Source organism: Pan troglodytes, chromosome 12 (genome assembly GCF_028858775.2).
Source record: "Pan troglodytes isolate AG18354 chromosome 12, NHGRI_mPanTro3-v2.0_pri, whole genome shotgun sequence".
NCBI lineage: Eukaryota > Metazoa > Chordata > Mammalia > Primates > Hominidae > Pan > Pan troglodytes.
In genome coordinates this window covers 35,634,610-35,646,773 of record NC_072410.2, presented here as the reverse complement: position 1 = coordinate 35,646,773, position 12,164 = coordinate 35,634,610, and the positions used below count along the sequence as shown (strand labels likewise).

The window sequence follows — 12,164 nt, the reverse complement described above, 5'->3', positions numbered from 1 at the left end:
ACAAATGCCATGGCCAAGTCAGGAAGTTACCCTATATGGCCTATAAGGGGGATGCACATCATCAAGAAATAACCATAAAAATGGGCAACCAGCAGCCCTCTGGGCTGCTCTGTCTGTGGAGTAGCCATTCTTCTATTCCTTTACTTTCCTAATAAACTTGCTTTCACTTTATTCTATGGACCTGCCCTGAATTCTTTCTTGCGTGAGATCCAAGAACCCTCTCTTGGGGTCTAGATTCGGACCCCTTTCCTATAACATCATTCTGGCGACCAGTGAAGGGACTATAGTGAGGAAACCCCCGACCCAAAGGCTAACTTTGGGTAAGTGGTGGGGTCCTGTAACAGTCAGTCATAGATTTCTACCTTAAAAACCAGGTTCAAATGTGAGTAAGCAAGGTATAATAGATAAGGAATTTTTACAGCTTCAAAATGTGACCTACCCAAAAGATCTTGCCTCTTAAGTATGAACTGCCAAGTTATTCTCTCCTCCTCCCAAGAGAAAAATCATTGTTAAATAGGAACAGACTGACACACAACAACATGTAGAAATTAGAATACTTTATTATAAATATTTTCAGAATATAAACTGATTTTGTATCAAGACTCTTTGAAACTTTAGAAACTTTATGTAACCTAAGATTATAATATATTTCATTTTCCACTTTCCAGCCTAGAAAATACACTGCAAGTTAGATCTAGTAAAGGAGAAAAAAATTGCTTCACAGAGAAAAACCAATGAACATAAAATACCCAACTCAAAACTATAACAAACCCAATCAAGAAACGGATTGTGCAAAGGTCATTAATCCTCCAATTTAAAATAAATAACCTGGAAAATAATTCCACCATCAAAGCAATTTGATGAATAAAAGCAGAGTCACTTTCATTAAAGGAAATTACACTATATGTTCAAAAAATGTAATAATGCTTTTAGAAAATGAGGAAAAGCAATTTCTGTGTTGGAGAGCAAGCATGCTAAACACTTTGTTTACTAGGCCTTTGTTAGAAGTTAAAGAACCTATTCACATAAGAAAAGTGGTATGAACACAGATATCATAAAACCAAGCTCTCACCTATTTTTTCAATTTAACTTTGGGAGAACCAACTTTGAAAGCTTCAAAATCCAAGAATAGACTGGTCCCAAAGCATTTCCTCCTCTGTCCTTTCTTGGCCTTGTTCCTTTTTCTTTTTTGTACGCTTACGTTCCTCTTTCTTAGAGACTACATCTCGGCTTTTTTTCTCCTTTCGATTCTTAAGCTTTTCTGTACTGACATGTACGGTTTCTATTTCCACCTCTGTTTTCTTTCTTTGGATGCTCTTGTGTTTGTCTAAGTCAATTTCCTCGCAGCTTTTTTTTCTCTTATGCTTAGACCGCTCCTCCTCTGATTTTTCTCTGCCTTCCTCTGGGTGCCTTTTCCTCTTCTGATGTATCTGTTTGTGACTGGCTTGATGAGTACTGGTACTGTTATCTGAGGAGAAGTGCTTGTAAACTCCAGGTTCTACACCATGTGAGCCACAAATATATTCTTGTTGATTAAAGTTCAGGGGTACTGGTTTTTCTGAGAAACAGTCCCTGGTGAACTGACAGTAGCTCAGAGAGTCTAGTCTCAATCTGCTGTCATGGGCTGGTAACCACTGAGGCAACCGATTTTCCACTGTTTGTGGGATATTGCATGATCTTGGGTAGGTCTGGATGGTTTCAGATGGGAGTCTCTGGTCAAACATTCTATACGTGGGTCTGGAATTAACCTCTCCTTTGTACCCACAGGTTTCCAAATAGTCCCCTTTCATCTTTCTGAAACAAGTCTTTGGCTCTAAGCCTCTGGCTTTCTGTACTTTAATATAATCTTCAAGTTCATCTTGAAAAGAGTCATATGTCTTCTTTGAATGCTTCATTAGGTTGACAAAATGGGATTTTCTGCAAAAAAGGGAGAAAATTCTTACCAGATCATCTTGTCCTGAGCATTTCCTTTGCTCTTTTTTTTTTTTTTTTTTTTTCTTGAGATGGTGTCTCGCCCTGTCGCCCAGACTAGAGTGCAGTGGGGGTGCTCTTGGGTCACTGAAACCTCTGCCTCTTGGGTTCAAGTGATTCTCCTGCCTCAGCCTCCCGAGTAGCTGGGATTACAGGTGTGTGCCACCACGCCCAGCTAATTTTTGTATTTTTAGTAGAGATGGGGTATCACCATGTTGACCAGGCTGGTCTCAAACTCCTGGCCACAAGTGATCCATCCACCTCAGCCTCCCAAAGTGCCAGGATTACAGGCATGAGCCACTGCACCTGGCCTCCTTTGCTCTTAAAAAGAGCTTTGAAAAACAAAGCAGCTCAAACAAATTACAACCTATTTCAGCATAAAAGCTGAGTATCTTGACATTATATGCCAAAGGGTAGCATCAGGATGGTCAGATACCTCCCAGGTCACGTACCAGTAACTTTACCCTTCTCAGAAGTGAGACGAAGAGGGCAGAAAGGAACTGATACACATGTTGCTGTCATAGGGCTAAAATGTGAGATAAGCAGGGATGTGTGGATAGGAACCACACAACCACGGTGGGTGGCTGATATTAATGTTCAATTAATTTCTGAAGTTCTCATGAATTGGTTTCCTGTATATTAGTTTCTAAGAGAAGTAAAAGAACCACAGATACAGAATTTGATTTTTAAAATCTTCAGTTCACTCAAGATAAAATAAACGTACTCACCTGACGAGAGTACTGTAAGACTTAACAATAAAAGGATGTTTATAAAATTGATTGGGAATGCTGAAAATCAGAAATTCAGTTATAAGATGAAAACTACTTTTAGGTATCAGGTATGAGGGAAGATGAAAGAACAGAGTTCTGTATCTTCTGTGTAGGCTTGGATTTCATTCCACTACTTCTGATTGGTGAAAAAAGCATTCTAGAATGTCTTCTGGTTTGTTCTCTCTTAAAGTACTGGTGAGAGGAATAAGGGAAGAAACAGGGGTGAAAACTGAAAAGGGATAGGACTGATTTGGAGAAAAGTTTCAGAAGAAACTTGCAGTAGATACACCATTTTTGTTTGCTTGATTCTTTTTTGGGGGGAAGGGCAAGACTGTTCCTGATTCTTTTCCTCACCTCAAATCCTGAATAAATACAAATATAGCAGAAAAGGTACTTACTATGAAATTATATTATATATATTAAAATATATATATATAAAATATATATATATATATATATATATATATATATATATATATATATTTTTTTTTTTTTTTTGAGATGGAGTCTTGCCCTATCACCCAGGCTGGAGTTCAATGGCACGATCTCGTCTCACTGCAACCTCCGCCTCCAGGGTTCAAGTGATTCTCCTGCCTCAGCCTCCTGAGTAGTTAAGACTACAGGTGCGCACCACCACGCCTGGCTAATTTTTGTATTTTTAGTAGAGATGCGGTTTCACCATGTTGGCCAGGCTGGTCTCCAATTCCTGACCTCAGGTGATCTGCCTGCCTCGGCCTCCCAAAGTGCTGGGATTACAGGTGTGAGCCACTGTGTCCCACCTGCCCTATATATTTTTGGTGATACAGTTTATCTCAAAAAATTAGGAGGGCATATATCCCATGTAGAACTGAACATTTCTTCAGCTCTCAGAAACAAGGCTTGTTTCTGCTAAAGGGAATAAATGTTCAGTTCTACATGGGATATACTCCCTCCTAATTTTTTGAGACTAATGATCAGCCAGTTTTTCAAATTTGGAAATTTGAGGTTAAAAAGAAAATCTAAATGAAGCCTAATTTGGCAAGTTAGAAAATATAGTTCTTGTTCAACTTAAATAGGATACAAATTCTGACTAGAAAAATAATAAAAAATAATGTAACAAATACTTGCTTAAATATGGGCAAACTATTTTAACCTATACTTCAGAAAAGAATATATGCAAATGGCCAATAAGCACATGAAAAGATGTTTAAAAGCACTGATCAGCAAGTAAATGTGAATTAAAACCACAATGAGATACCACTATGCACTTACCAGAATGACTAAAATGAAAAAGATTGACAATACCAGTGCTGATAAGGATCTGGAACTCTCAAATATTGTTGATAGGAATGTAAAATGGTACAACCACTTGAAAAACAGTTTGGCAGTTTCTTAAGAAGTTAAAGATACATTTACCATATGATGCAGTTATTCTACTTCTAGGTATTTCCTTAAAGGAAAAGGAGATACAGTCATGCACTGCATAATAATCTTTTGGTCAACAATGGACTGAATATATGATGGTGGTCCCATAAAATTATAGTGGAGCTGAAAAAGTCACAGTAATGTGAATAATGCACAATTCATTATTCATGTGTTTGTAGTGATGCTGGTATAAACGAATCTACTATACTGCCATATAAAAGTATAGCATACACTATGTACAGTACATAAGATTTGATAACTGGTTTATGATTTTTATTTACTATACTATATTTTAAATTATTTTAGAGTATATTCTTTTTCTTTATTAAAAAAAAAAGTTAACTGTAAAACAGCCTCAGGGAGGTCCTTCAGAAGGTATTCCAGAAGATGGCACCATAGGTGATGACAGCTCCATGCATGTTACTGCCCCTGAAGACCCTCCAGTGGGACAAGATGTGGAGGGAGAAAACAGTGATGATGATCCTGAACCCTGTGAAGGCTTAGGCTAATGTGTGTGTTTGTGTCTTAGCTTTTCATAAAAAAGTTTAACAAGTGAAAAAAAAAATAGGGCCAGGTGTGGTGGCCCATGCCTGTAATCCCAGAACTTTGGGAGGCCAGGTGGGTGGATCACTTGAGGTCAGGAGTTCGAGACCAGCCTGGCCAATATCGTGAAACCCCGACTCTACTAAAAATACAAAAATTAGCTGGGCATGGTGGCGCATGTCTGTAATCCCAGCTGCTTGGGAGGCTGAGGCTGGAGAATCGCCTGAACCTAGGAGGCAGAGGTTGCGGTGAGCCGAGATCGTGCCACTGCACTCCAGCCTAGGCAACAGAGTGAGACTCCATCTCAAAAAAATAAAAAAATAAAAATAAAAAATAAAAAAGTTAAGAATAAAATAGGAAAAGGCTAGGATAAAGATATAAAGAAATAAAATATTTTTGTGCAGCTGGACAATGTGTTTTAACCTAAGTGTGATTACAAAATAGTCAAAAAGTTAAAAAAATTTAAAAGTTTATAAAGTGAAAAAATTACAGTAAGCTAGGGTTAATTTATTACTAAAACAAGAAAAATTTTTAAAAATAAATTTAATGGGCTGGGTGTGGTGCCTCATGCCTGTAATCCCAGCACTTTGGGAGGCTGAAGTAGGCAGATCACCTGAGGTCAGGAGTTGGAGACCAGCCTGGCCGACATGGTGAAACCCCATCTCTAGTAATAATACAAAAATTAGCTGGGTGTGGTGTGGGCACCTGTAATCCCAGCTACTAGGGAGGCTGAGGCAGGAGAATTGCTTGAACCTGGGAGGCGGAGGGTGCAATAAGCCGAGATCGCGCCACTGCACTATAGCCTGGGTGACAGAGCGATACTCTGTCTCAAAATAAATAAATTAATTAATTAATTTAATGTAGCCTAAGTTTACAGTATTTATAGTCTACAGCAGTGTACAGTAAGATCTTAGGCCTTCCCATTAACTCACCACTCACTGACTCAGAGCAACTTGCAGTCCTGCAAGCTCCTCCATTCATGCTAAATGCCCCACACAAGTGTACTATTTTTTTTATCTTTCATACCATATTTTTACTGTGGCTTTTTGTTTAGATAGGTTTAGATACACAAACACTTACTGTTGTGTTACAACTGTCTACAGTACTCAGTATAGTAACATGCTGTACAGATTTGTAGCCTAGGAGCAATAGGCTATATCATATAGCCTAGGTGTGTAGTAAGTTATACCATCAGTCTATGATGTTTGCCCAATGAGAAAATCATGACACATTTCTCAGAATGTATCCTGGTCGTTAACGGACACATGACTGGGTGTCTATACAAAGACATGAATGTTCATATAGTTTTATTTGTGATAGCCCCAGAAAGAAAAGAAACTCAAATGTCAATCAACAGGTGAATGGATTAAATCAAACAGTGGTATAACGATACAATGAAATACTATCAGTGATAAAAAGGAATAAATCATATTGATACACATGACGTGAGTGAATCTCAAAATAACGAAAATAATTGTAATTCTTTTTTACTATTTAAAATAGTGATACACTAGGCATAGTGGCTCATGCCTGTAATCCCAGCACTTTGGGAGGCTGAAGTGGCAGAACTGCTTGAGCTCAGAAGTTCAAGACCAACCTGGCCAACACAGCGAGAACCCATTTCTAAAAATAAATAAATAAAAAGTCATAGAAGTCTGATAAAAGAGTACATACGATATGATTCCATTTATATAAAACTCTAGAAAATGGAAACTATAATAACAGTGGTTGCTTGGGGAGAGGTGGGAGGAAAAGATTCTAAAGGGGCATTTTTTGGGTGGTGATGGGTATGTCCATTATCTTGATTGTGGTGATCCTTTCATGGCTATATACATCTGCCAAAACTTACCAAATTGTATACCTTAAATACATACAGTTTATTATATGCTAACTATACCTCAATAATGCTGTTTTTACAAAGTCACTAATGGCTGGGCGCGGTGGCTCAGGCCTGTAATCCCAGCACTTTGGGAGGCTGAGGCAGGCAGATCACCTGAGGTCAGGAGTTCGAGATCAGCCTGGCCAACATGGTGAAACCTCCGTCTCTACTAAAAATACAAAAAATTAGCCGGGTGTGGTGGCACATGCCTGTAGTCCCAGCTACTTGGGAGGCTGAGGCAGAAGAATTGCTTGAACCCGGGAGGTGGAGGTTGCAGTGAGCCGAGATTGCACCATTGCACTCCAGCCTGGGTGACAGAGAGAGACTCCGTCTCAAAAAAAAAAGTCACTAATAAGATTTAAAAGATGTTGATAATTGTTGAAACTGGGTGATGGATACATGAAGGTTCATTATACAATTTTCTTTATTTTTGAGTATGTTTGAAATTTTTTGGTAATAAAAAGATTTTACTTTACATCTACTAGGAGGGCTATAGTGAAAAAAAGATACTAGTAAGTGTTAGCAAGAATGTGGAAAAATTGGAAACTTCATTCATTGTTTGTGGGAATGTAAAATGGTGCACCTACTTTGGAAAATAACTTAGCAGCAGTTTCATCAATTCCACTTAGCAATTCCACCCATATATAGCCAAAAGAATGAAAACCTATGTCCATGCAAGAAGTTGTAAACAAATGTTCACAGCAGCACTATTCATTACAACTAAAAAGTAGAAATAACCAACCAATGTCCATCAACTGATAAATGGATAAACAAAATATGGTATATTCATATAATATTATTCAGCATAAAAAGGAATGAAGTACTGATATATGCTACAACACAAATGAAGCTTGAAGACATTATGCTATGTGAAAGAAGCCAGTTCCAAAGGACCACAGATGGCACAGAGATGAATAAAGAGGTGAATGGAACCTTACTTACCCTTATCAGGCTGAGAATTTGGTGGAGAAATCTGATCATATTCACTCAGTTTTTCAGCATGAATTTTCAAACAGTGAGACTACACAATAACTGGTGAGCTAAAAACCACGATTCAGAGATCAAAAATCAATTTTTGTCCAATTCTCCACTCTCACTCATCTGAAACCAAACACAATCTTGTTACAAAGATTAAATAATTCAAAGTTTATAATCACATCAACATAGACCAATCATCTGAAAATTCACAAAATTCACCTTCATTTTATTAATTTGCTTCTTATAAATCTGAAAATAAAGCCTAACTTTTAAAAATGTTTAAACATACTTAATTTTTTAACAATATATTTTATATAGTTTTATTTTTAACTGACAAGTAATAATTGTATATATTTATGAAATACAATGTGATAGTTCAGTACATGTATATAGTGTGGAATAATCAAATTTGGTGAATTAGCATAGCCATTACTTCAAATGTTGATCATTTCTTTGCAATGTGAACACTTAAAATAATCTTTTACAGCTACTTTTAAAAATATTGAAATAATAAATACATTTTGAATATACATGAACTATAGTCACCTTCTTGTGCAATAGAACACCAGAACTTATTCCTCCTATCTACCTGTAACTTTGTACCCCTTGGCAAATGTCTTTCCTTTCTCTGTCCCCACTTCCCCACCCTACCACCCAGCCTCTGGTAACCACCATTCTACTCTCTACTTCCTTAAGTTTTTAGATTTCATGTATAAGTGAGATCATATGGTATTTGTCTCTCTGTGCTTGTAAAGCCCTAACTTTTTGAGCAATTTTTTTTTTACCCTGGAATAATAAATAAGATTTGTTTATTTAAGAAGAAATTACTCCAGATTTATTCTACCCTAGGTATATACCCCAAAGAACTATAAATTGAAAAGAACTATAAATTGAAAAAGCACTTATGAGTTTTAATATATTTGGTCTGAACTAAAAGTTTACGAATAGAATTTCGCTTGCTTTCAAATCAAAGCATCAGCTTCAGTAGATAATCCTATGATTAGAATTACTTCTAACATAAAGTTTTATGTTTCTGTTTGTGACAGAGACTACCAGTTGCCTTCCAATACATTTTTTTCTTCTTCCTTAGTAACAAACCTTAGGAAATGTGTCTAGCTTTTAGTCTTTTAGACTACATTTTCTGGCCATTCTTAAAGCAAGATGTAGCCATGTGAATAATTCTGGTCAATAAGAAGAAAGCTGAAGTGTTGTGTAGGATTCTAGGAGGGATCCTCCCTTCTGCTGCTGAAATGAGGATGCCATGGTTAGAAATGAAACAGTCATCAGAGAACATGAGGAAGTAAGTCAGGGCCTTAGAATAAAAAGAAAATGTCTGGGTCCTCTCTGATGATCATGGAACTGTCCTAACAGCTTTGTACTGCCTAACTCCACACTTTTAAATGAGACAAGGAATAAACTGTTATGGGTTCAAGCCATAACAGAAAATAATCTCTGAATATATTTAAAGCCAACCATGTAAGAGTAACTAAAATGTAAATGTAGGGAAAAGGACACTAACATTTTCAGAACACAGTTATGAATGATGTATATTTTCTGTATTTTTCTACATTGAATATTACTTTATAATCCCATGAAAGTTATTTTTAAAATTTCAATGAAACTCAAGTTATCACAGAGCCCGCCCTTTGACTATTTCTTAGACCTCTGGGCTCTGAAGACTGAGCCCAAAATATACTAGACTAGAATACAGTAGATTAAGAATTAGGGCAAGACAGAGATTGTCACTTCCATTTTTCAGGCTGAATAAACATACTTAGAGAGGTCAAAGTGATTTGCTCAGCAATTAATGGTGGAGTCAAGGCTTGAATCCAAGTTCTCTCAATCCAAGGCTAAGACATGACTGTAATTATGGTACTTTAATCTCAACCATCACACATGAAATAAAATGCAGTTTCTGACATGATTATCAAGGGGGAAAACTAGATGAGTTCTCTAAAAAACCACAGCAGGCCTTATGTTTCATTTAAGTAAATGTATCTACTACTTTTGGTATCCCAGACACCACAGATTAAAGAGATCCAGTAGCTCATCCAGGTCTCAGAGCGTGAGAAGAGCAGAATGGGAAAAGCCATTGTAATGTAGTATACAAAAGACTATTCTTTCTCCAGGATACTATTATACAGCAAAGATGATACAAGTGAGGAGCTATACCATATAAAAGGAAGTAACACTGGACAGGGAATCAGATCTCATTTATTGGCTTAGTCATGCCCATGACTATCTAAAAATAATCACTACTCCTCCGGATCTCAGTTTCTTCATCTATAAACTAAAGAAGTACGATCATTAGACATTTTACCTTCCAATGCTAGCATTCTATAATCCTGTGCTTTGAAAACAAGGCAAAGTCAAGGGTAAGACTGCTGCATATTGTGTTGTAACCTTTGATTAATTTGATTAGTAAAGGAAGACTCTGGGGATCTATAATATCTCTTGACTTATATTAATATTTTCCTGCTCAAGCTTCATAATATCTTCCTTATATTTACCACAAGAACTGATACAGTGGCTTTCTGGATAAGGTAGAAGACAGAATGGAGAAAGGAAAAGAAAATGAGCTTCAGAATTAGAAAGATCTGAGTTTAAATCCTACTTCCCCAAATGTAAGTAAGGAAGTTATTTCCCTTCTCTGAGTCAGTCATCAAAAGGACAATACTTTTCTTGTATGGATTAAATAAGATGACATATATGAAGTTTACCCACTATATTTAAAAAGTGACATTAGGATATATTCCTTCTATTTTCAACCTACCTCATAATGCAAAATCCTTTGTTATTTGAACTGTAACACTACTCCACAGACATCTTTTATAAAAGGTATCTGTAAACAAAGTTCAGTCTTTGTTCATTCAATGTGGTATCTATCAATAAAAGAGAGGTAAGACAGAAGATTATATTAAATAGTTAAGGTAATATTTTTAAACTTCAACTACTATATTTCATATACCATCTCAAATCTTAATTTTCTGAGTGCTTGCAAGGCTAGAGTAATAAATTTTTGCTCATTAGAGTAACAATTTTAATATGAAAATATTTAGTAAGACTGTAATATTTAATATACTAACATATTTTTTAGTCTACAAAACACCATCCTGAAGGAAAAGTTACTGGGGCACCAATATTGAAAGCCTGGGCTAAGAAATCCAGTCTTGGCATTTTATGTTTTAAAGCTAACAATCTCAAGAAATGCAGTCGATTTTAAGACAGCTAATGATTCTAGATACATCACCAATGTCATCTGAGAATCACATGGGGGAACCACAAACCATCTTTATTTTTTTTTTAAAACAGGGTCTGGCTCTGTCACCCAGGCCAGAGCGTGATTCTCCTGCCTCAGCTTCCTGAGTAGCTGGGAGTACAGGCGCGTGTCACTGTGCCTGGCTAATTTTTGTATTTTTTGTAGAGATGGGGTTTCGCCATGTTGCCCAGGCTGGTCTCGAACTCCCGCGCTCAGGTGATCCACCCACTTGGCCTCCCAAAGTTCTGGGATTACAGGCATGAGCCACTGAGCCCAGCCCACAGACTATCTTAACCTGTGGTAGGCAACCTTCTTCCATGGCTGGTACAAATACAACCACACAAATTTCACTAAATAGAGCTCAGACAAGCCCTTCAAAGCTACAGTCATATTCACATATTAGCTTCTACAACTTTTGCTGAAAGTGTTTCTCACTTAATGAATTATCTATGCCAAAATTACTACATTTACACTTGGGGTCTATACTTCAATCTAAAGTTCCTAACAGCTAAAATTTATTTTATAGAAGTTTACCAGTTTATACATAGGGTGCCAATCATGTAACATCAAAATTGTACTTTCTACGTGGCAGTTTAAATGGATGAGTTAGAATCATATGTAATGTCATGGAGAAATGCCCATGATATATTAACGGGAAAAACAATATGTAGAACTCAATCAATTGCTCAATCATAAAATCCAATTTTAGTATAAACAACCCAACATATACAACCCAAACTTCAGTATATACATATGTATTTACTGTAAGGAAGGAATTCATGCATTTGGCCTCCAATCCATTCACTTCCTTTCCTGGAGAAGAGGGAAAAAGACAAGGATGGTGACATCCAGACCTCAAGTAAAGAGCCTAATGATATTTGCTGGGAGGAAGAGATCTTACCACTAAAATGCTCTTAGCAAGATGTCCCTGGCTAAAGATTAGCTGTAGTAAATAAACCCAGAATCTATGAGACATCTCTTTCTGAAGAATGCCACATAAGCTATACAACTCTCTAGGGTATAACATGGAGATGAGTCACAATTTAAACATTCCCACTGTGTGAGGTGATCTTGTGAATCTTACTTAGAAACCTTAACTATTTATTCTGGGCAAGAGATACATGTCCAAAGGGGAAAACATGGTGTATTGGTCTGTTCTTACACTGTTACAAAGACATAACAAAGACTGGGTAATTTATAAAGGAAAAAGGTTTAATTGACTCACAGTTTTGCACGGCTGGGGAGGCCTTAGGAAACTTACAGTCATGGTGGAAGGTGAAGGGGAAGCAAGGCACTTTCCTTTCAAGGTGGTAGGAAGGAGAAGTGCTGAGTGAAGTGAGAAAAGCCCCTTATAAAACCA

General features: G+C 36.9%; 1 protein-coding gene across 2 annotated transcripts in view; it reads right to left on the bottom strand.

Annotated features, from left to right (window-relative positions):
- Positions 1-542: 542 nt before the first annotated feature.
- KRCC1 (lysine rich coiled-coil 1) overlaps positions 543-12,164 on the bottom strand; it is a 28,746-nt gene continuing 17,124 nt past the window's right edge. For both annotated transcript variants that reach the window (XR_010149075.1, XM_001139925.7), the window contains exons 2-4: positions 10,319-10,427; positions 7,510-7,668; positions 543-1,917 (exon numbers count right to left, since the gene is read on the bottom strand). Coding sequence is in view for 1 of the 2 variants with exons in the window: in XM_001139925.7 (XP_001139925.2) it covers positions 1,116-1,895 (780 nt within the window). In the remaining variant the exon portion in view is untranslated. The remainder of the gene's footprint in view (positions 1,918-7,509; positions 7,669-10,318; positions 10,428-12,164) is intronic.